At 50.0% G+C, this 24011-nt stretch overlaps 2 protein-coding genes across 20 annotated transcripts in view; both read left to right on the top strand.

The window, feature by feature from the left end:
• LOC105465285 (dynactin subunit 1) overlaps window positions 1–15023 on the top strand; it is a 30598-nt gene extending 15575 nt beyond the window's left edge. For 2 of the 9 annotated variants that reach the window (XM_011713638.3, XM_011713644.2), the window contains exons 6-32: window positions 1813–1830; window positions 3231–3251; window positions 4453–4644; window positions 5003–5200; window positions 5358–5562; window positions 5639–5717; window positions 5838–5997; window positions 6114–6218; window positions 6711–6902; window positions 6988–7104; window positions 7323–7475; window positions 8067–8227; window positions 8335–8503; window positions 8784–8852; window positions 9096–9158; window positions 9267–9416; window positions 9578–9739; window positions 9823–9954; window positions 10179–10304; window positions 10541–10683; window positions 10958–11124; window positions 12557–12571; window positions 12760–12893; window positions 13011–13194; window positions 13459–13538; window positions 14041–14130; window positions 14545–15023. In XM_011713638.3, the coding sequence (XP_011711940.2) occupies window positions 1813–1830; window positions 3231–3251; window positions 4453–4644; window positions 5003–5200; window positions 5358–5562; window positions 5639–5717; window positions 5838–5997; window positions 6114–6218; window positions 6711–6902; window positions 6988–7104; window positions 7323–7475; window positions 8067–8227; window positions 8335–8503; window positions 8784–8852; window positions 9096–9158; window positions 9267–9416; window positions 9578–9739; window positions 9823–9954; window positions 10179–10304; window positions 10541–10683; window positions 10958–11124; window positions 12557–12571; window positions 12760–12893; window positions 13011–13194; window positions 13459–13538; window positions 14041–14130; window positions 14545–14682 (3423 nt within the window). In that variant the 3' untranslated portion in view covers window positions 14683–15023. Of the gene's footprint in view, window positions 1–1206; window positions 1831–3230; window positions 3252–4452; window positions 4645–5002; window positions 5201–5357; window positions 5563–5638; window positions 5718–5837; window positions 5998–6113; window positions 6219–6710; window positions 6903–6987; window positions 7105–7322; window positions 7476–8066; window positions 8228–8334; window positions 8504–8783; window positions 8853–9095; window positions 9159–9266; window positions 9417–9577; window positions 9740–9822; window positions 9955–10178; window positions 10305–10540; window positions 10684–10957; window positions 11125–12556; window positions 12572–12759; window positions 12894–13010; window positions 13195–13458; window positions 13539–14040; window positions 14131–14544 lie in introns of those variants that run through there. The other 7 variants (XM_071076933.1, XM_071076931.1, XM_011713643.3 and 4 more) reach the window with 5 other exon arrangements.
• Window positions 15024–15169: 146 nt separating this feature from the next.
• LOC105465287 (solute carrier family 4 member 5) overlaps window positions 15170–24011 on the top strand; it is a 146999-nt gene continuing 138157 nt past the window's right edge. For all 11 annotated transcript variants that reach the window (XR_011611917.1, XM_071076945.1, XM_071076944.1 and 8 more), the window contains exons 1-2: window positions 15170–17365; window positions 22557–22677. The gene's annotated coding sequence lies outside the window, so the exon portion shown is untranslated. The remainder of the gene's footprint in view (window positions 17366–22556; window positions 22678–24011) is intronic.

Genomic DNA, 24011 nt, shown 5'->3' with positions numbered 1-24011 from the left:
GCCTACCTCCTACCCCTTGCAGCCTTTCATCAACCATCATTGGAGTGGGGCTCAATCATGTCACCTTCCCTCCCCTCCCCACCACAGACTCTTTAAACTCTTCGATTGCTGCCATGACCACTTCCTCATACCAGCCCTTGCCTTGGGCCTCTGCCCAAGCTCTTTTTGACCTGCATGTGCCTGTCTGGCCTGTATGTACTGTGTTGTATGTACAATTCTATGATTTCCTTGTTGTCAGCCTATCTCAGGCCTTTCTGACATTGCATGGAGAGCTGCTGGATTGGGGCTGTGGGAGGGGAGAGGAAAACATCGCCTTTTCCAGGAGGAAACCAGCTCCTGGTTGGTGATGGGTCCTCACTTTGAAGTCTTGCCATGGTAGAGACCACAACCATTGCTTTGGTTGGAAATGGGGATATAAAGAAAATAGTGCTGTGAAGGATCCTGGGCCCATTTCAGAGTCATAGAAACTTGGCGTTGTCCTTTGATTATTGTCTCCTGATTGGGGTTTCCATTTCACCTCAGGCCTTCAATAGAGAAGAGCATGAAACTATGGTCTTATATTTATGGAGTTCTTTCCACAGCCTGGTTGACCAGGGGCTTTGGCAGCTGCCTGGGGAAATGTGGGAAAGCCCAGGCTAGGCCACCCGTGCTGCCCTTCTGCACTCATGTTGGAAAGTGTCAATCAGACAGTTGAGTGCCCCCACCCCGGGGCACCCCAGTCTTCCTCTCCAGTAGTTTTTTTCAAAGCAGATCACTTAGCCTAGGGCCCCTGCTCTCACCCATGTGGATCAGGGAGCTGGTTCCAGAGCAAAAGAATGTGCTTTGAAGGGGAAGGCAGAAGAAAACTCAGATGTCTCTGCAAAGTGCTTAGTTCTTTTTGGAAACCCTTTAGAGACAGGCTTTAACCTGTCTACAACCAGGGGATGGTTGGAGAGGAGCCCAACAGTCATTAGAACTGCTGCTACCCAGATGCATGTTCCCCAGGGTTTCTTAGTCACTGTGTGTGCTCCTCAGAGCTGAGTCCTGTTGCTGGAGGGGCACTCTAGATGTGTGTGTGCGCCAGATGAGAGACTGTAAGGGTGTTGCCAGGTTGTATAAGAGACAGAAGTGGAGTTAATGGGGCTATGGATGGGTGGGTGGGTGGGTGGGGGGGCAGAGTGTGAGTATGATGAGAGAGACCGCTGGAGCGGAGAGGCCCTGTGTCCCTGCCCAGTGATGCCCTGGCCCCATAGAGTGCCATTTCTGGGATAGCCTCTGGCCCAGTTTTTTGGAGCACGCTCTTGGGGGTAGGCAAGGGAGGGAAGAGAGGAGCCAGAACCTGTTCTTTGGAGAAAGAAGCAGGACAAGCTCTGCGCATGACCATCCTGAGGAGGAGGAGCCAGCAAAGCCCTAGATGGTTGCTAGGTGACTGAGGAGCAGTGGCTCCACCCCCATGGAGCAGAGGAGGGTGGGTGCATGACGTCAGGTGGAGCTGGTGCTGCGGCCACTGAGGCTGCCATCAGCCTAAGCTGGTGAACTGGGCCAGGCACCGCTCCGGTGCCTGCCAGAGCCTGGCGATCTAGCTGCACATCTGCGGGGGCCTCTGTGTCAGAGCGGCGGCCGTTTGCAGGCTGGGAAGCTGCGGCACCGGGAAGCTGAGGCTGCATTGTTGGGATTTGATGCACTAATCTCCTGTCTCCGCCGCCTTTCCCTCTGTTCGGTCTCTTGCCCTCCCTCCCTTCGTCTGTCCTTCCTCTGTGTGTTTGTCGATCCTCCTCTGTCCCTTCTCTTTCCTCTCCTTGCTTTCTTTGGTTTTCTGCAATGATGAGACAGGCACCGACAGCCCGAAAGGTACTCTTGCTTGCTCTCGTCCTGCTGCTGGGTTGCCAGGGCAATGGTGGCAGCAGGCTGCTGGGGTGGGGGTGGGGGCTGATTGACTTCATCTGTCTACCTGGTCAGGGGAGGCGGGTGAGGACGAAGGTGGGTTAGGGAGAGTCGTGTGTCACCACTATGCCCCACACCCTGGGCATTTGCTTACGGCCTTGCCTGCTTTTGGCTCTGCCTGTGTTCCAGGCCTTATACCCAGTGGCCTCACAGGCTTGGGCTTCAGGCAGCCTCTACTGCATACTGGATCTGGGAGGATTTCCTGTGGTAGAACCTAGGGAAGCAGGCCCAGGTATCTCAGTGCCTCTAGCAGGCCTGCCTGCCTCACCCAGCCTTTGCTAGAATACCTCTTAGTTCTCCCTGCATCCCCCAACCCCCAGGGTTTGTATCAGGGCACTTTACCAGGGTGGGATGGGAACCCTAGAATAGTTTTTGACCCACAGCTATGGAAGCTTAACCCAGGGTAGGAGGGGTGGGAATTGGTTTTCTTGGCCTCAGTGTATCCTGGAAATAAGGCCCAAGCCAAATCTTGTCTTGACTAGAGCAGTGAGATACTGAGTAGCAAGAACACTATTTGGAAATTGGAGTTAATTGTCCACTTACCATTTTGCAGTAACCTGAAGGGTTTCCAGATTTGATTTAGGGCTGTAGTTTTTCTGTGCTGCTGCCCACCCCCACCTCCTTTCCTACCGCTGGGTGGGGTTACTTTGCTGAGCTCTGGGCTTCTGCTAATGCAATATTCATGGTCCTGACACCTGAGCCCTCTTCCCTAGCGATGGGGACTGCTGCAGGATCTGATTCTGGGGAAGGGGGTTGGGGAGAGGGAGGACAGCAGCATTGCTCTGCCCTAGGGACCTGATCTCCCATTTCTGGGCTTAGATTACTTTTGTCACATGGGGTTTCTAGGGAGTTCTGTATAGAGTCTAGCACTTGAAGGAAGAGGCTGACCTGGGAAAGTCCTTGGGAGTGGTGGCTGGGTGGGGCCTCTGGCTCTGGATTGGAGTGGGAGAGATCGTTTGCAGGAGGACTGGTCTCTTGGGACCTTCTCACTAGCTGCTTCCTTGTTCTATGGCTCAGCCTAGAGATGGACTTCTGGGATTTCCGGGGTGTCTGAAGGGGTGAGGCCTGCAAGGATTGGACAAAAGTGGGAGCAGGAACCAAGGGGAACAGGAATTCTGGGTTCCTGAAGTAGGAACACAGTGATTCACTGAAGGGAGAAGGGGGTGGGATTAGGGGGAGGGTGGCTAACTGTAGCCCCATTCCTGTTACTTCTTCTGCTCTCATTGCTGTCCCTTTTGCTCTCTGTCTTTCTGCCATTGCCCTTTCTTTCCTGACTACTTCTCTTCTGGCTCCTGTTGCCTGTCCAGACCACAACTCGGCGGCCCAAGGTGAGAAAACAGGCCCCTGTGTGAGCCACTGCTGAGTGAACACACACGTTTCAGGCATGTGCATGTATGAGGGCACGTGTATGAGCAAGTGAAAGTTGGTCATAGTGCATCCTGGGTTCTCTTCAGAGGAAAGGGGGGGTTCGCGGTGCTGGCAGACACCTCCTAGGGAAAATGGCTTTTGGCTTTTAGGAGGTTGTCTAAGCCAGTAGCTTCAACGCAAAAGAGAAATGAATGGGGTTGTAGTTAATCAAAGCAGGCTTTCTTGAACAAGGGAATTTTGACCTGTTTTGAGGGGAGGGATTGGAAGAAAGATGAAGAACTTGGCCATGTAAAATGTCAGCGGATAAGGAGGTGAGTGTGTCTGTGACGGGCTTTGGGTGGGGATGTCTGAGGATTGCACATGCTCTGAGTGTCAGCCCACTGGGAGACCTTGGGGCTCAGCACTTTGAGTACATTGGCAGGCCTGTCTGCTCCAGGACTTGAACTTCAGGTCAGCTTCTCTGCTCACCTCCTCCCCTGCCCCACAGGGACCTGGATAGTGTTGCCAGATCGGGGGAGATGACAGAAGGGTTGTTTCAAGGGGGAGTCTAGGGGTACAACTTTCACCTTGGCCCTTTTACCTGCAGGGTCCTCTGAAGTAGACTGAGAGAGGGAGATTCAGCTTGACTCCCATAGAGGGTTTAGCAGGGGTAGAAAGCCTGGCACCCCCACTTTTGGCCCTGCCTTCTCTGGAAATTACATTGTAGTTTTTCCCTCTAGGGGTGGAGGGCATAGACCTGGAGCAAGAATGGGACTGAGAGTATTATGAAGTTGCTAGAATGATCACAAGTGGGTCATAGACGGGGGTTCTAGGGAATAGTGGATTCTGCTCTTACAGGTAGTGCCAGAGCTAGGAGGAATGCGGAGTCAGTGTCAAACGAGGAGCCTTATAATCTTATGATGTCTTTCTCTTATCTTTTCCTCCCTCTCTCCTCTGCCTCCCTCCTCCCCCTGTCCTTTGTCACTATCTCTCTCTGCCTCTCTGTATCATTTTCCTTGTCCCCTTCATTCTTCTCTGTTCTCACTGTGCTTTGATACTCTCTTTCTGCTTTTTCTCTTCTCTGTCTCCTTCCCTTGCCATATTCTCATATTCTGTTTCTGTTCCTCTTACTACCCCTATCCTCTGCTCTCTTTCTGGTCTGCCTCTACCCTCTCTGAATAGCCCACCCGCCCAGCCAGTACTGGGGTGGCTGGGGCCAGTAGCTCCCTGGGCCCCTCTGGCTCAGCGTCAGCAGGTGAGCTGAGCAGCAGTGAGCCCAGCACCCCGGCTCAGACTCCGCTGGCAGCACCCATCATCCCCACGCCGGCCCTCACCTCTCCTGGAGCAGTCCCCCCGCTTCCTTCCCCCTCCAAGGTAAGGACGGGTAGGGATAAAGGAGAATCAAGATACCCAGAGGCTTATGGCTACCTGCTGTGTCTTGAAAATTTCTTGGGGTTGGCAAAGACCCAGAACTTGGATCAGAAAGGGTGAGGACGTAGCTTATGGATATCTTGCCACTGACTGAGTCACCCTTTCTTTTCTTGCCGTTATGCCATACTTTCCCTGTATATACTGTGCCACGGTTTCCTCTCAGATGTTCTTATGCCACTGACTTTTGGCCACCCTGGGGCTGGGTGATGTTTGCACACTTTATTGTGTTCTTTGCGCCAGCTCAGTGTTGGTGGAGAGGTGGGGTGGGCTGTGCACAGACCATGAGGCCTCTCCTTTGCAGGAGGAGGAGGGACTAAGGGCTCAGGTGCGGGACCTGGAGGAAAAACTAGAGACCCTGAGACTGAAACGGGCAGAAGACAAAGCAAAGCTAAAAGAGCTGGAGAAACACAAAATCCAACTGGAGCAGGTGCAGGAATGGAAGAGCAAAATGCAGGAGCAGCAGGCCGACCTGCAGCGGCGCCTCAAGGAGGCGAGAAAGGTTTGACTCTGGATGAAGGGGGTGGCTGGGGTGGCCTGAGACCCAAGGAAGCATGCAGGAAACTAGACTGGAACTGGAGCCTGGAACACCCCGTGAGAAAGGGAGGCATGGGGCATCTCTGTGCTTGTACCCCCTCCCACCTCCACCTCTTCCTCAGGAAGCCAAGGAGGCCCTGGAGGCAAAGGAACGTTATATGGAGGAGATGGCTGATACTGCTGATGCCATTGAGATGGCCACTTTGGACAAGGAGATGGCTGAAGAGCGGGCTGAGTCCCTGCAGCAGGAGGTGGAGGCACTGAAAGAGCGAGTGGACGAGCTCACCACTGACTTAGAGATCCTCAAGGCTGAGATTGAAGAGAAGGGTAAGGGGCCCAGAGCCGCTGGGGGCCAAACGGTCGAGTGAGAACTATGCCTGAAAGTGTTAATGGTCTTCTCCAGGCTCAGATGGCGCTGCATCCAGTTATCAGCTCAAGCAGCTTGAGGAGCAGAACGCCCGCCTGAAGGATGCCCTGGTGAGGTAGGGTCTTTAGTGCTTGGCTCTGATGGTTACTCTTCTGTCTCCAAATGCATTAGAGCACCCGTCGCCAGAGACTCTGACATGTGCTTTCCTCTTTCTGTCTTCCTAATGTCCCTGCAGGATGCGGGATCTTTCTTCCTCAGAGAAGCAGGAGCATGTGAAGCTCCAGAAGCTCATGGAAAAGAAGAACCAAGAACTGGAAGTTGTGAGGCAGCAGCGGGAGCGTCTGCAGGAGGAGCTAAGCCAGGCAGAGAGCACCATTGATGAGCTCAAGGAGCAGGTCTGGGGAGCCTAGCCCCTCACCCAGAATCCCCCACCTGACTCTCCTGTCAGTTGGTGCCTCCTCTTTCTAGGTGCCTTCCAGCAGCCCTTCTCCCCATCCTCCCTGTAACACAGGTGGATGCTGCTCTGGGTGCTGAGGAGATGGTGGAGATGCTGACAGATCGGAACCTGAATCTGGAAGAGAAAGTGCGCGAGTTGAGGGAGACTGTGGGAGACTTGGTAAGAGAAGAGCAGACCCCTGACATCTGACCCTGATGGTGGGTATTTGGAAGGGACCTGCTGAGAAAAAGATTGACATGTGACCCCTGGCCTTTTTTGAGCAGGGTGTGCAGTGAGGGACCCAGCCTGGGCTTGCTGTACTGACCCTGCCTATTTTTTTTTTTTCCCCAAGATGGCATCTCACTCTGTTGCCTGGCTGGAGGGCAGTGGCGCAATAATCTTGGCTCACTGCAACCTCCGCCTCCCAGGTTCAAGTGATTCTCCTGCCTCAGCCTCCCGAGTAGCTGGTACTACAGTCACGCACCACCACACCCAGCTAATTTTTGTATTTTTAGTAGAGATGGGGTTTCACCATGTTGGCCAGCATAGTCTCGATCTCGACCTCATGATCAGCCCGCTTCGGCCTCCCAGAGTGCTGGGATTACAGGTGTGAGCCACTGCGCCCAGCCAACCCTGCCTTTCTTTTGCCCCAACTGTGGTGTGGTGTCCCAGGAAGCGATGAATGAGATGAACGACGAGCTGCAGGAGAATGCACGTGAGACAGAACTGGAGCTGCGGGAGCAGCTGGACATGGCGGGCGCGCGGGTTCGTGAGGCCCAGAAGCGTGTGGAGGCAGCCCAGGAGACGGTTGCAGACTACCAGCAGACCATTAAGAAGTACCGCCAGCTGACCGCCCATCTTCAGGTGCATGCCTACTGCTTGCTGTCTGCCCACCATCACCCCAGGGCTTCCTTAAGACCCAGGTGTGCTTCATTGTCTCTCCTTCTAGGATGTGAATCGGGAACTGACAAACCAGCAGGAAGCATCTGTGGAGAGGCAACAGCAGCCACCTCCAGAGACCTTTGACTTCAAAATCAAGTTTGCTGAGACTAAGGCCCATGCCAAGGTCAGGAAAGTGGGTGGGTCTGAGGGAGCCCTGCCTGGGTTGAACTAGTATGGGGTTCTGGGCTTCAGATTCCTGAGGGAAGGGGTGCTTTGTGTAGTGGTTTGGAAGACTCTGGCCTGAGCTTGCCCTAGAAGCAAGGCATCTCCTGGAGCAAGGCATGGGAATTCTGGGGCTCTTTCAACTCTGGCTAAGAGTCTTCCTCCCTGTTCACCTCACAGGCAATTGAGATGGAATTGAGGCAGATGGAGGTGGCCCAGGCCAACCGACACATGTCCCTGCTGACAGCCTTCATGCCTGACAGCTTCCTTCGGCCAGGTGGGGACCATGACTGCGTTCTGGTGCTGCTACTCATGCCTCGTCTCATTTGCAAGGTACAGCCAATCAATCACATGTTCCACAGAAATCTAATGAACTTGCCATGAACCAGGCATTGAAGATGCTGAGTGAAGACAACAGAGTCTCTGCCCACAGAGAGTTTATGGTGTAGTGGAGGAACACAGCAAAGTCACTGATGAATATATATTACAAATGGTGTGCTTTCAAGAAGAGATAGGTTCTGTGAGAGAGCACAATTGGAGATTTAGAGGCGAACAGGGTGTGACTGAGGGAATAACATTGTCTGAGGGCCACGAGCTGCCTGGGGGTTAACGTTGGGGGTGATTGGCAGGATAGCATTCTAGGTGGAGAGATAGCAGGAGTGGCAGCTTTAAGTCAGGAAAGACCTTGGTTCCACCGGTCCCACTACCCTTTCATTTTCATATCCTGACTCCTCACAACCTCCAGTAATCACATCACTACCCTTTCCCCATGCGAGATTCCCCACCCAGGTAAGAGCTATTTCTGCTTTCTCTCCCATGTGTGTCCATGCTCCCCACATAGTTAAGTTCTGAGTACTGTATTCCTGAGTCTGTGTTCTCCATCCTCTGCTCTGAGGCCCAGGTTCCTGGTGTTTTCTCCCACAGGCAGAGCTGATCCGGAAGCAGGCCCAGGAGAAGTTTGAACTAAGTGAGAACTGTTCAGAGCGGCCTGGGCTGCGAGGAGCTGCTGGGGAACAACTCAGCTTTGCTGCTGGACTGGTGTACTCGCTGAGCCTACTGCAGGCCACGCTACACCGCTATGAGCAGTAAGTGACTCCTCACTCCCTCACCCCAGGGTCAGGGGTCCAGAATTGGCCAGAACTGAGATTGCCTGTCAGACTCTAGCCTCACAGCCCTCTTCTCTGGTCTCTAGTGCCCTCTCTCAGTGCAGTGTGGATGTGTATAAGAAAGTGGGCAGCCTCTACCCTGAGATGAGTGCCCATGAGCGTTCATTGGATTTCCTCATTGAACTGCTGCACAAGGATCAGCTGGATGAGACTGTCAATGTGGAGCCTCTCACCAAGGCCATCAAGTACTATCAGGTGTGGAGCGAGAATTTGGGCTTGGGGCAGGAGGCAGGGAAGCTTTCACTTGATGAGGGCTCTTACTAATATTATCAAGGTTGTATGTCCCATGCTCGCTGTTTGAGGCCTGGTTTGCTCCTAGATGATCTCTCCATATGATGCAGCTGCTTGAGGGCTTTGGATTCTCTTGTACCTCCAGAGACCCATGATGACCAGGGCTCAAACTACAGTTTGGGAAGAACTCCCCACCCCCTCCAGGGCCTAAAAGTTGTCTGTTTCTTTTGTTATCTCTCTTCAGCATCTATACAGCATCCACCTTGCCGAACAGCCTGAGGACTGTACTATGCAGCTGGCTGACCACATTAAGGTGAAGTGTCTGGGCCAGTGATTGAGCCCCCGTGGAGATCAGCAATGGAGGGCGTCAGGTCAAGAGATCAGGCACCCAAGAAGTATCACATAAGACTAGGGCAGAGTTACCAAAGCCATATCAGGGAAACTAGAGGACTACTTATGTATGGGGGTCAGCAGAGGATGAGGACTTCTTAGAGATGTCGATAAGGCAAAAGGGCTCCTGCTGGGGGCTGATGATTGCATGCATCTGTCCTTACAGTTCACGCAAAGTGCTCTGGACTGCATGAGTGTGGAGGTAGGACGGCTGCGTGCCTTCTTGCAGGTGAGAGCACTTCTAGATCTCTGTGAGCTCCTCTTCTTAGTCCTCACTTCCTTACTCCCAGCCTTAATGCTAACTTGGTTCTCCATCTATTTTCTTTTTCCTGAGTAGGGTGGGCAGGAGGCTACAGATATTGCCCTTCTGCTCCGGGATCTGGAAACTTCGTGCAGTGACATCCGCCAGTTCTGCAAGAAGATCCGAAGGCGAATGCCAGGGACAGATGCTCCTGGGATCCCAGCTGCACTGGCCTTTGGACCACAGGTTTAGGGCTGCAACTGGGGAAGGAAGGAAACTGAGTAGAAACAGGAGGGGCATAGCACTTAAAGATCTGGATCTGGTTAGGGGACAAATATGGTTTTGGGGTAGCTGGAAGCTGTGGTACTGAACGCAGGGTTGACTCCTGACTCTGGCCTGTCACACAGGTATCTGACACGCTCCTAGACTGCAGGAAACACTTGACGTGGGTCGTGGCTGTGCTGCAGGAGGTGGCAGCTGCTGCTGCCCAGCTCATTGCCCCACTGGCGGAGAATGAGGGGCTACCTGTGGCTGCCCTGGAGGAACTGGCTTTCAAAGCAAGCGAGCAGGTGGGCCTGAATGGCTGGGCAGAAGGTGTAGGGAGAGTCAGTGACCAGTGTGGGGCTTTCACTTCTGCCCTTGGCTCCTGCAGATCTATGGGACCCCTTCCAGCAGCCCCTATGAGTGTCTGCGCCAGTCATGCAACATCCTCATCAGTACCATGAACAAGCTGGCCACAGCCATGCAGGAGGGGGAGTATGATGCAGAGCGGCCCCCCAGCAAGGTGGGTGGAGATTTCCTTGGAGAAGTTGCAGAGGCCTGTAGGAGTAAGACTTGCAGAGCTACTGCTAGTTGTGGGAGGACAGGGAGACAGGAGGAAGGCATCTGGAGAGCACCATCCTGCCTAGAAGGCAGGGTTTCCCTGTAACTGGATCTCTCTGAAAGGAGCACGTTGATGATCTCTTCTCTCCACCCTCACTTTCTCACCCGCCACCGACCATTCCTTAGCCTCCACCAGTTGAGTTGCGGGCTGCCGCCCTTCGTGCAGAGATCACAGATGCTGAAGGACTGGGTTTGAAGCTCGAAGATCGAGAGACAGTTATTAAGGAGTTGAAGAAGTCACTCAAGATTAAGGTGAGGGTAGTGTAGGCTCAGGATCTGGGGGCCAGGAAGTTGATAGTACCCTGGCAAGCAGTGAATGTTGGGGATCCGGGACTAAAACGGCTTGAGAGTTAAGGGGAGAAGTGGGGCCTGCAATCATTGGGAGCTCTAGTGAACCCTCAGGGAGCCTCCTATCTCATGGTCTAGCCCCCAGTTTCCAGGGACTGTGGGGAGGATGTCAGGGATCTAGAAGTTCTGTCCTTGTCCAGGGAGAGGAGCTAAGTGAGGCCAATGTGCGGCTGAGCCTCCTGGAGAAGAAGTTGGACAGTGCTGCCAAGGATGCAGATGAGCGTATCGAGAAAGTCCAGACTCGGCTGGAGGAGACCCAGGCACTGCTGCGGAAGAAGGAGAAGTCAGGCACTTTCCCTGGGGCCTTGCTTCCTCTAATCCTCCCCACTGCTGGAGCTCTCTGCCTCCTAACCCATACCCCTACTCAGGTTCTCTTATAGTGAGACTCCCCATTTTCTTTACCCACTGCCAACCTCGTTGCATCACCCTAGCCTCAGCCTGTGCTGCTCTGCCCTGGCTGCTCACTAGCATGGCTTTTCCAAGGACCTCTCAGGACTGAATAGTCAAGGGGTGCTTTGGAGAAGGGACACTGCCAAAGCCCAGATTCTCTTTCACAGAGATTTTGAGGAGACAATGGATGCACTCCAGGCTGACATTGACCAGCTGGAGGCAGAGAAGACAGAACTAAAGCAACGGCTGAACAGCCAGTCTAAGCGCACAATTGAGGGGCTCCGGAGCCCTCCTCCTTCAGGCATTGCTACTCTGGTCTCTGGCATTGCTGGTGGTGAGTACAGTGGAATAGGCAGCAGTAGCACAGAGGAGATTGTCCTCTCTCCTGTCCTTGGCCTCAGTTTGACCTCTGCCCCCCCCTCCTTTAGCCCCAGGATATTCAGCCAGGAATATGCTTGCACAGTTTCACTCTGTGCCAGTTTTCACCAAGTTTTCCCTTTCCCTGAAGATATGTGCTGAGTTCCTCTGGGCAAAGGAGGGCTTTACTAAATTGTTAATGAGGCTCAGAATAATCATGACAGTTGGTCTCTAGTAGGTGTCCTTTCTGGCTCTGTAATCTGACCTTTCTGCTCAGCCCTATATCCCAGAGGGCTGTCAGCCATCAGCAGGCTGGGCTGACTCTCCTGGGGCATCCGGCCCTGCCTAATACCTGCTCTTGATTGCTTCTCTGCTTGGGCGCTGTGTTTTCTCACTGAGTTCATGGGGTTTCATTCTATGATGTGGCCATATCTTCCACTGCTGAATTATCCCAGTTTCACTTGGGGCTTGTGTTTTGACCTTTGCCTAGTTACTCAGTATAATCAGGGCTCCTCACCTAGAGTTTTTCTGGTTACCGGTTTCAGCCTCCCCAGTTTCCTGGCTCAGGAGGTGGCTGCTGCTGTCTTTGTTCTCCTCTGCCCTATAGTTTTTGTTTGCTCTCCAGTTTCCCACTTACCCTCCAGAAGACAGGCTCTTTGCCCTGGAATTAAACCCTTAGGGCCTCCAGACTTTCCCAGCTGCTCCCGTGTCTTGTCAGCTGACCTTACCTACATAGAGTCTTCGACAAAGTCTCTGTCGCTGACACCCCTTGATCTTGCGAGGTGACCAAGTACCTTCTTGACTTTAGACTGTTGTGGTACAGACAGCTCTGTGTTCTTTGGAGAGAGTTTCCAGAGTTTCTACTTTGTGTTGTTTTTAGCACTCTTGAAACAAACATTAGCACTCTTTAAACAAACGTGGTTCTGAATTTATGAAACTTCCCACCAAAAAAGAAGGTGTTTTCCTCAGAGCAGTGGAGAATCCTGAGGAGCAAGGGAGTGTGTTTGCTTCCCCAACTTAAGCTTTGCTGCTGGTGAGCACTAAGGGTGCAGACATATTGGGGTCTCTGGAGCATTCTCCATGCCCTTCTTGGAGATGGCGTCTGAGGCAGGGAGGCAGGAACAGCCTCGTGTTCCGAGTGCTTTGTGCAGTGCACACTCCCTTTGCCACTGTTCTTCACACGTACCCTGTCTTATGGCCTCACTCCTGTTTGGTGTCTTTCTTTCACGCAAATCGGCTCGTCCACAAAGATAGGTGGCAGAGGGTCTTGTTAGAGAAAGTATGATGATTAGGAAAAGGGTTTTCCTGCAGGTTGTGTCCAGGATCCTCTGGTGTGTCCCCCTAACCTGCAAATCACCTAACTCCTCTCTCCTCTTTTCCTGCTCCCCCATGGGCTATCCCGAGCACAGAAGAACAACAGCGAGGTAGAGACCCACTCAGGCTGGGGGTTACCAGGGCTGGTGGGAAATGGAGCTAAGGGAGCAGGGTGAGGGGAGAACCAGGACTGGAGGTGGGTGATGGGGGGATGCGGAAAGTGGGGAAGAGCAGGAATGGAGCCCAGTGTTCAACCCTCTCCACTTGGGGCTGATGACATTTGTTATGGTCCCCACAGGAGCTGTCCCTGGGCAGGCTCCAGGGTCTGTGCCAGGCCCAGGGCTGGTGAAAGACTCACCACTGCTGCTTCAGCAGATCTCTGCCATGAGGCTGCACATCTCCCAGCTCCAGCATGAGAATAACATCCTCAAGGTGAGGGAGCCATGGGGAGGACTGGGATGGGGGATGGAGCATATTCGCCCCATTGATGATAGATGGCAGGGGCCTCCTAGCACCTCTTAACCACTACCCTTCTTTTTTCATCCACAGGGAGCCCAGATGAAGGCATCCTTGGCATCCCTGCCCCCTCTGCATGTTGCAAAGCTATCCCATGAGGGCCCTGGCAGTGAGTTACCAGCTGGAGCGCTGTATCGTAAGACCAGCCAGCTGCTGGAGACGTTGAATCAGTTGAGCACACATACACACGTAGTAGACATCACTCGCACTAGCCCTGGTATGTACCTGCCAACCCCCAAGATGAATAAAACCACCCCCTCTACTTGGCCCAGGGATTTAGGCCCTGCTCAGGTGGTGCCCCTACCACAGAAGCTCTTCCCAGCAGTGTTCTTTGGCTTCACTGTTCAGTTTTCTTGATTCACCCACTCTCTCTCAAGTACCTGTTCTGTTAGAGAATCTCATACCTGCACCCCTAACCCTTAATCCAGTACAACTGCCTGCCTGCGCCTTGGTGGGCCTCACCAGCTTTCTCTCCCCACAGCTACCAAGAGTCCATCAGCCCAACTTATGGAGCAAGTGGCTCAGCTTAAGTCCCTGAGTGACACCATTGAGAAGCTCAAGGTCAGCTCAGACTTTGCCCTGCAGAGCTCACTTCACAGTGGAGCCAGGCACTTCTGGAGTTCCTCTGAGCCTGGCCCTATGCTAGACAGCAATTGGGGAGGAGGTGGAAGGGAAGGCAGGGTTCTTGCCTTGGAAGTTCACTGTCTCAGTGCAAACAGAAGACAGATTCTCATAACAAAATGGATTAGCTGGGATAATCTTTAGCGTGACTGGTTCAGGCTTTAGATTCCATCAGAGCTGAGATCATTGTGGGGTAGAATGGTTGGGCGTGGCTTCCCAAGGGCGGTAGAATGTGAGTTGGACCTTACAGGATGAGGACTTGTAAAGTAAGGAGGAGTGTTGGGGAGGGGGGATGGGGTTGGAGATGAGAGCAAAAGTATGGTGATACAGAGGACTAAGTTCCTGCCCCCTTGATATTAGTGTCTCTGTGAAACCAGGCGGTCTTGTGCTAGCCTGTGGGGGTCCCCTAAATGAACCCTTGTCTTTCTCTCCCCTTCCCTAGGATGAGGTCCTCAAGGAGACAGTATCTCAGCGCCCTGGAGCCACAGTACCCACTGACTTTGCCACCTTCCCTTCATCAGCCTTCCTCAGGGTGAGGGGGAGATGGGGTGGAGGATGGGACAATGTGGAGAAGCTCAGGTGGGGCCCCCCTCTCCTCCAGAATTGGAAGAGGCCTTTGGAGTCTCAGGTCTAACAACTACATACCTTGGGTTATCTGGCCAAATCTTACTTACAGGTAACAGAAGTGCTTATGATGCTTTGAAATTCCAATATTTTAGCACCTAAACACTTTCTGTGACTTTTGACACCAGGAGAGGCTCAAAACTCCCTTGTCAGATTATGTATCCCTATTCTAATTTGAAAAATATGGTCACCAAAGCCCAGGATCTCAGAAGCCCCAGCCACCTAGGAGCTGCCTTGGTCTCAGTGCTCAGGGACCCCTTCAGTGGCCTACAGCTCAAGTGAGCCCCTGACCTGGAGTCTTTTTCTCCTCATCAACCACCAGGCCAAGGAGGAGCAGCAGGATGACACAGTCTACATGGGCAAAGTGACCTTCTCCTGTGCGGCTGGTCTTGGACAGCGACACCGGCTGGTGCTGACCCAGGAGCAGCTGCACCAGCTTCACAGTCGCCTCATCTCCTAAGCACTCCTTTCCCCTGCTGTCCCCTTCGACCCTCAGCCCTCTGGTGCCGCTCTGCCCGATGCACAGCCACCTCAGCCAGCCCCCAGGTAGAAACGTGGGTTAAGCTCTTCCTGCCCCATTCAGCTTCACTCCCACCCTTTCAGCATCCTGCCCCTTCACCTTGACCTGGGTTCCCCCACTCCCATTCCCTGGCCTCTGCCATAATTTGGGGTTCAATTGCTCCCTCCTTCCTGAGGGGCCTCAGGGCATGTGGGGGGTAGGCTGAGACCCCACCACCAAAGGTTGAGTGAGGTCCTCTTGATTGAGGACTTCACCCCTTGATTAAAGCAACTTCTGCTTCAGTGGTTCCTGTGTGTGTTGAGAATGGGACTTGGGCCATTCAGCTCAGAGCAGGAAGGGAGGAGAAGTGATGCTGAGGAAGCTTTAGCTGTATCAAATTTGAGGGCTCCTCTTCGTAGTGACCAGCAGAATGCTGTTTCTAAAATTCATGTGCAGTTAGTTACTCTAAGCAAGGAGGAAAGGGCTAGACTTAGGACTAGGTACCTAAGTTCATTTATGGAGTTAGGAGGGCTGGGAGGGTGTAGCCTCTGCCAACCCTGCCTCTGCTTCCTGTAGCTTCCACTGCTCTTTATTCCAGTTTTTGGAGCCAGAGTAATGATATGATCACCACCCCAGCCAATTTTCTGATGCACTGGCCAGAGTCTTCCCGTAAGACCTGGGGCCTCTCAGAGGAAACATTTACTAAATAAGGGGAAACTAAAGTGGCATACTAGTAAAGGATAGAAGGTACAAAAGCTACTCCCAAACCCACTACAAATTAGAATCACCTGGGGAGTTTCTTTTAAAATGTAAGAGATTTCTGGTTCTTGACTCAGACCTGCTGAAAACACTTCCAGAGTTGGGACTCATTAGGCTGGTAAACAGCACCCCAGCATTGTAGATATTAGCTCCAGTTTAGATTAGTTGGCTAGCTCCTTTATACTCTCTTTTTTCCCCACTTGGGGAGAGAAGTCCAGTCCAGACTCCCAAAAGGCTCTGATCTAGATGCAGAAAGAGACCCTTGGCCCTGCAGAGAGCCAGGCCTGAATTAGGCCAGATCCTTTGCTTGTGTGCTTTCTGTCTTGAAGGGAAGGGCAAACAGGAGGGCGGTTGCTCCAAGGTGGGCGTCCAGGGGCTGTATTCTCAACGAGTATACTGTCTGGGAGGTCAGCGGGTTATGGTATTTGAATGCCTGCTCTGTACCTTGGCTCTTCTCACCTGGGATTCTGAGAGAAAGTGATTTGATCACCTTTCCTCAATACTCTCAATGATGGTACACAACCAGTATCATTCTAGATGTATAGGATATATTGCATTACATAATAAGAGATTAATTCTCACAGAACTGGTTGAGAAGGGTTATTGTGTCTTGAACCAGAGAGTCTTCACCTCACGTCTCCAAATTGGGCTCTGCTAGAGCTAAGGAAATCACAGACCACACTGTCCTTTCCTTGGGATTGGATTCTACCCAAGCTGCTGACCTACCTTCTGATTGGTGTGGTTAAGACACTGAGGCCAAGCAACTTCTGGTGGCACTTTGAAAGGAGAACAGGGCTTTTTGTTCCATCCTTTTCCCTTGGTGGCGGTTTCTCACTACTTAAACTACTGCTCTCTTGAATGCCGAATTCATTCACCCAATTATTTGTTGGCTGTCTCCTTGTGAGTGCCCCACAGGTATCTTAAGAGTCAGCGTGTCCAAAACTGAAATCATCTCTTCTGTGTCCTACATGTGACAAGCCACAAACCTGGATATCCTTGACTCCTTCTTTGATCTCCTTAGCTAATTTAGTTATCCAGTCCTGTTCAGTTTGTCCGTCATTACTATCTCTCAAATTTGTCCACTTTTTTACATCCACGAGCTTTGTCTATAAATAACTTCTTGCTCTGGGCACTTCAGCAGTTTTTAAACTGGTTACCCTACCTCCATTGCCTCTCTTCAACCAGTTCTACACATTGATATGAGGGACCTTTCCAAAATGCATACTGGGCCAGTTTAAATGTCACTACCCAGTTTAAATCCTGAAATGATTTCTTCAACTAGATTTAAAATTTACGTAAGATCTGAAATGGTTCCTCTATGTGTCTAGATTTTAAAATTTAAATTCACTAGAATGGGCCATGAGACCATCAATGATTTGGGTCCTGTCCACCTCTCCAACCTCTCCCCCCATGCCAGGTGGTTCAGCTTTAGTGAACTCCTGCAGTTTCCTTGCCACCCTTTGCTCTCTCAGGCCTCTTCCCACCACCCAGAATGCCATCTACCTCCTTCCCTCCACTGTACCTTCCTGCCCCCGCCCCGTCCCCATTCCTCAGCTGACATCCTGTCAATTTATTAAGATAGCTCTGGCATTGCCACCTCAGTAAATCTCCAATCCCTGTGACCTGTTAGGTGCTGCTCTTCTGGAGGCAGCAAAAGATAATAGACCTTTTTTTCAGAAGTGCTTGGATTTAGTTGCTTTGTGACTTTGGCAAGGTTTCTAATCTCTGATCTGTTTTCTTACCTGCAGAATGGAAAAATTATATCTTACAGGGTTGTTATGAAGGTGAAATGAGATAGTGCGTGCAAGCATCAAGCACTGTGCTGGCACACAGTAGGCTTGCTTCTCTTCTCCAGTACGTGCTCCTACTACGCTACTTTATGCCAGTAAGCATCTGTTTCTATTTTAAGTGTAGTTAACTCCTCTCCCGCTTTAGACAGGAGTTCCTTTAGGGTGTCTTCCATCTCTGCATCCCACCAAATACAAGTAAAGGGCACGTATTTGAGGAGGAGGAAGATGAGGTGTTTTGTTTTTGTTTTGTTTTGTTTTGTTTTTGGGACAGAGTCTTACTCTGTTGCCCAGGCTGGAGTGCAGTGGCACGATCTTGGCTCACTGCAATCTCCACCTCCCGGGTTCAAGGGATTCTTCTGCCTCAGTCTCCTGAGTAGTTGGGATTATAGACATCTGCCACCATGCCCAGCTAATGTTTGTATTTTTAGTAGAGAGAGGGTTTCACCATGTTGGCCAGGCTGGTCTCGAACTCCTCACCTCAAGGGATCCACCCACCTCGGCCTCCCAAAGTGCTGGGATTATAGGCATGAGCCACTGTGCCCGGCCAGAAGATGAGTTTTATTTTGGACGTGAGTTTGAGGTGCCTCTGAGAATGTACAAGCAGAGATGTCCATTTGGCAGTTGGAACCTGCTGGGTCTGGAGCTCAGCAGAAATGTCCAGATTGAAGATAAAGTCTGGGGAGTGAGTTGGGAACGTGTCAATGGTGGTCAAAGGCATGGTTTGGGTGAGGTGACTGTCTGTATTCAAATTACTTAGAAAACCGAATCTTAGGCAAAGCTAGTGTTAGCACTTTATTGGAGGGTGAAGTCTCAGAGCAGTGAGAGTGAGGGAAAGGAGGAAAAGAAAATCAAAGGTTAGTGTTAGTGAGTTGGCTCCTGCCTCACAAAGACAGCTGGTCACTTTCCCATGTTGGATGTCTCTGGATAGGCTACACAGAAACACCATGACTGGCTGGAACATTGTATTTGGATTGATGGAGGGATGGAGGGGAAATTCACCTGCTCTGCTTCCTGCCCATGCTTTACTGCCCAAAGTTTGCCATGGAGCCAGTGGTAGCTCCCCACTTTCTTGCTGGGATGATATTTCTTGGCCACTGGGAAAGCCAGATCCCATGCCTTGTGGCATGGCATTTAATCTAAGTCCTGCAATGGCAAGGGGAACAGAATGTGGTCACCGGCCTGTGGGAGTTGGTCAGCACACGGCAAGCAGCTGGAGACCTGGGAGTCAGGTGAGGCTGAGAGAATCTGAAGCAGCAAGTTACCTCAAGAGAGTATACAGAGGGAAGGGAAGATAGAGCCCTGGGAAGCCCTGAGAGTTAAAGAGCCTGCAGCCTGAAGGGGCATCCACTGCAAGCAGAGGGCCCCGGTAGAAAGCATTGTCACAGAGCCAAGGGAGGAGAGAGATTGAGAAACTCAGAGGGCAGTCAAGTTCTGGGAAGTGGCCATTGTGATTCAGAGATGCCTGATGAGCTGGCCAGAGCAGTCTCCATGGAATAGAGGAAACAAACTAGGTTGTGGTGGCTAGAAAGGGGAGACAGCAGCTCACGCTTACTGTGTGCCCTGGGTGGCATCCATTCATGGGGATTGTGGAGAATGGATAGCCAGGCAGATGACCAGGGAATGATTTCTGGAAACTCGGATGTGATGGTAGCAGAGAGGCCTGGCGAGTTGCTCTGTGTACCAAGGATGGAGCATAGCATAGTAACAGCCACCTTTGATTCATCCAAAGCCAGAAATGCCAGTGTGACAGAACCAAGCAGACTGGCTGGCAGTTGGCAGGGACAGGATATAAACATTCTCAACTCTGTTCCCTGGGAGCTTCTCTCTTTTGGTGGGTTTTGGGAAGTTTCCTAGGATTAACGTTACCTGCCCCAGCATGGAGGCAGCTTTGTGAAATAAGAATAGGGCTTATATTCCATCTCTTCCACTATTGAGCTGTCTGAATGTGGGGAAGGTGCTTAACCTTTCAACTTCAGTTTCTCTATTTGTAATAGGCCAATAGCACCTTCCTCAGGTGATAATCTTAGGTAATCTTCAGGGAGAAAATTAAATGACATAACATGCTTGATACAGATGCTTGAAAAAGGATACCTGGGAGAGGTCGATACTAAACAAATGAAAAGGAAACAAAATAGAGGCAGTCACATTCCCAGGACGTACACTTGTGACACACATAACCATCTTTTGAGCCCCAAAGGATAGGTAGCCATGGCCAGGTGCGGTGGCTCACGCCTGTAATCCCAGCACTTTGGGAGGCCGAGGTGGGCGGATCACGAGGTCAAGAGATCAAGACCATCCTGGCCAACATGGTGAAACTGCGTCTCTACTAAAAATACAAAAATCAGCTGGGCGTTGTGGCACATGCCTATAGTCCCAGCTACTTGGGAGGCTGAGGCAGGAGAATCACTTGAACCCCAGGAGGCGGAGGTTGCAGTGAGCCGAGATCGCGCCACTGCGCTCCAGTCTGGCAACTGAGTGAGACTGCCTCAAAAGAAAAAAAAGGAAAAGAAGGATAGGTAGCCCTTTGTGCCCCAGCTTTCAGCTTGTTTCTGTGGGTGGCTACTGTCTTATTTTCTATCATCCAGGCACTGTTTCCTCCTCGTTTTAGCAGGCCAAGGCTGAGAGAGAGAATCTAAACATGGTGGCACCTCCCTCACTCCACTCCCACAATTTGAATTCACCTCCTTAGTTCACATTTTCAGTGCTCTACCTCAGTGGGGAGCAGGGGTGGGGCAATGCAAAGACCCACATCTGCTGCTGGGTAATCCTAGGGAATGTACAAGGCCCCAGAGCTGAGTCTACCCTACACAGCCATGAGGCAAAAAGTGAATTAGGAACAGGTATGCTCTATAGCCTCGGTACTGTGGAAGTTTTACAGCACAGGTGACCTTGGCCCCTGTCAAGTAGGCCCAGGGCACCCGGAAAACACTTAAGTCTGAGGGTGAGTGGTCCCTCCTGCTTCTCTGTGGTTATTGTTTCATGTAGCCAGCTCTTCTATGTGTATGGGCAGCATGACCATTCACCTAGCCTCCCTCCATCTCTATTATCTGTGCCACCCGAAACAGGTATTGCTACTCCCAGGGACAGAGGTCCTCAGAGGGGCAGCCTGGGGCGTTTGGCCTACATTCCTTTTCCAAAGGCTGGGGAGTTTGGATGTGGGAATTGGACTCTCCTTGCTCAAATAATGGGTGCCAGAGTAAATAGATGTCTCTCACCCTGTGTTTTGTTACTTTTTATTTTGGAAAATTTTAACATACAAATGAGAGGAGAGTGTAATGACTTAGATGTACAATATATGTTCATTTCATGGTTCATCTTGTTTCGTCCATATCCCCTTTCCCATCTACTCCCAGAATGTTTTGAAGCAAATCTCAGACATCACCTTATTATTTCATCAAAAAGTATTTTAGTATCCCTAAAAGATACAGCTCTTCAAAAAAGAAAACTACAATACCGTTATCACACCTGAAAAGTTAATTCATCAACTATCCAGCATTCAAGTTATCTTGGTTGTCTTATAAACATTTTGTTTTGTTTTACAGTATGTTTATTTGGATGAGATTTAAGACAAAGACAATACACTACAAATAGATGTCTTTTGAGTCTGCTTCCCCTTATTTTCTCATTATTGTACTAATACAGTGTTTGCTTTATATACATTCTTCTTAAGCTTCATTTTCAATGTGTCAGCAATTCAAATACATAACATTATCACCTTGATAATACAAATAACACAATATGGAGGAAGATTGAGAACATAGGCTCCCAGTACTTAGTCACTGGGATTATAGAGATTTTCCTTTTAGTATTTTCTGTTTAAATTTAAAGATGTCCTGCCATGGCTGTGCGAGAATAGAGCTGTCTAGAATGGGAGTGCAATGGGAAAAAAAAAATGGACTCAAAATTAGGAAAACATGAAAAGATATAAGTCAAGGAGAGAGAATATATTTTGAAACGAAATAGAATTTCCTGGCCGGGTGTGGTGGCTCATGCCTGTAATCCCAACCCTTTGGAAGGCCGAGGTGGGTGGATCACAAGGCCAGGAGTTTAAGACCAGCCTGACCAACATGGTGAAACCCCGTCTCTACTAAAAATACAAAAATTAGCCAGGCACGGTAGTGCACACCTGTAGTCCCAGTTACTCAGGAGGCTGAGGCAGGAGAATCACTTGAACCCAGAGGGTGGAGGTTGCAGTGAGCCGAGATCGTACCACTGCACTCCAGCCTGGGTTGCAGAGCAAGACTCCATCTCAAAAACAAACAAACAAAAAAAAACAGCAACAAAAAAAAACTATTTCCTTCATTCAGAGTGTAAGCATCCAAACAGGTGCTAAGGAGAGAAGTTGTATCTTATTTCTTCCTCAAATTGCCCTTATCAATTACCAAATAGGTAATGCCCATTGACCTAGAAAAGGGAGCTCTCTTCAAGCAGTGTATAAGAAAAAGGGCAGAGGGAAAGTAGTGAGAGGGTCACTTGCTTTGAGGTACTCCAGGTCAGGGGTCCCCAGTCCCCGGGCTGTGGACTGGTACTGGGTCCATGGCCTGTTAGGAACCTGGCTGCACAGCAGGAGGTGAACAACGGGCAAGGGAGCATTACCGCCTGAGCTCTGCCTCCTGTCAGATCAGCAGCGGCATTAGATTCTCATAGGAGTGTGAACCCTATTGTGAACTGCACATGCAAGGGATCTTGTGGGCTCCTTATGAGGATCTGACTAATACCTGGTGGTCTGAGGTAGAACAGTTTCATCTCAAAACCATCCTCCCCCTCCTCCCCATTCCATGGAAAAATTGTCTTCCATGATCGGTCCCTGGTGCCAAAAAGGTTGGAGACCACTGCTCTAGGTGATGGATATCAAAGCCTTCACCTTGAGAAACCTGTCAAATGGCTGAAGCTGTGACTCTCCATCATTACAAATGATGAAAGATGTAGCAGATTTTTACTGAGGTGCTAATGGATTGAAAAAAACTGTCTATGAAAGGGGGCCAGACAGATACCCAGGTAGCAAGGCAACATCGGTACTGAGTGAGAGTTAAGTGCTTGCAACCTCTCTGCTCCACAAATCAGGTTAAATTCTAAACTTTTTAATTTTAGATTAAATAATGGGGCAAATACAAAGCAAAGCCTTCCATCAGTTGCAGCAGCTGGATGGAGAAAATAAACACTTCTAGAATATAACTTAGAACATCCCCTTGAACTCCCATCGTCTAAACCACACCCACTGGCTGAAGATGTTGCACTTTTTGACCAAAAAATGGAGGTGCTACCAACACAACCTTTGTATCATAGGAAGAGACATGTAAACACACGAGGGCGATGGAGCTGCACTCAGCACTGGATGTGGTGAAGAAGGGTATATAAGAGATCTTTCTCCATACCCATCAAAATTTGGGATCTATAAACACTGGAGGTAAGTCTATCCATTTTCAGAGAATTGGCTTAGTGGAGTGGGAAGTAGCAAGGGTTTTTTTGTTTTGTTTTTTTGTCCCCTGAAATTGCTAAATAGGACTTCACAAAGGGTACATGAGAACCATGAGATGACTGAAATAAGTTACGGAATTTAAAAGGTGAAGAAAAATTTTACAATATTAGGAGTCTTTTCCCCATAGTCAGCCGCAGGTATGGTAAGACCCATTAGTTCCTGGCTTGTTCGTGAGTAGGAGATGGCATACACTCTTGGCTGCGCAGCAAGTGACTGCAAAGGGGAATGACATAAAACAGCTTGAATATAATGGGGAAGCTAAGAAAAAGGTGGTTTAATAATTGTAGTTCTGGGAAGGGAAGGGGTTTCTAGCCTAAAGATTCCTGCTCCCGAGGTCATTTTATTTCTGTTTAATTTTTCATACATTATTCCTGGTATCAATAGGTTAAGAAAGTAGAATTTTCCCAAGTACTGATTTATTGATAATGTTTATAAGTGGCACATAAAACTTTCCATTTCACAAACAGTAACATTCATTGATCCCTTTAAATGCAAGTTCAATCCTTATAAGCTAAGTGTGGGGATGATTTCATGTAACATAGCTGAATGCACACAAAATCTATATATTCTGAACTACAAAAGTGGTTTCCATAGCCACGTATGGTTTTAGACAAGGATGCATTTTCATAATGAATAGTACTAACAAATATGTTAATCAAACAATACTTGTTTAATACCAAATGCTTGTTCTGTCACCAACTTTTAAAGCAACACCATTCCAACTAAAAGCATTTATTTTTAGAAGCTTTAATCTGATCTGTGAAAATAAGTTCTCCAAAAACTTGACAAATAATATGGATAAACCTCAAAGCTTTTAAATTTAAAAAGCCTTCCAAAGGCTGGGCACAATGGCTCACGCCTGTAATCCCAGCACTTTGGGAGACCAAGGCAAGCAACTCACTTGAGTCAAGGAGTTTGAGACAAAACCAACCTGGGCAACATGATGAAACCCCATCTCTACAAAAAAAAAAATACAAAAATTACCTGGGTGTGCTGGGATGCGCCTGTAGTCCCAGCTACTTGAGAGGCTGAGGCGGGAGAATTGCTTGAGCCCAGGCAGTGGAGGTTGCAGTGAGCTGAGATCCCCCCAGTGCACTCCAGCTTGGGTGACAGAATGAGACTTTGTTTCAAAAAATAAAAATAAAAAGCCTTCCAACACTGAAACCTTCACATGAAACTTAGTTTCTACAAAAAAATCACTTGCTATGGGAAGAAAAGAATATTAAATTACCTTTTAATACAAACATTATTAAAATAGACTT

Source organism: Macaca nemestrina, chromosome 13 (assembly GCF_043159975.1).
Source record: "Macaca nemestrina isolate mMacNem1 chromosome 13, mMacNem.hap1, whole genome shotgun sequence".
NCBI lineage: Eukaryota > Metazoa > Chordata > Mammalia > Primates > Cercopithecidae > Macaca > Macaca nemestrina.
The sequence above is the reverse complement of the archived record's forward strand: the minus strand, read 5'-3'. Positions and strand labels throughout refer to the sequence as shown.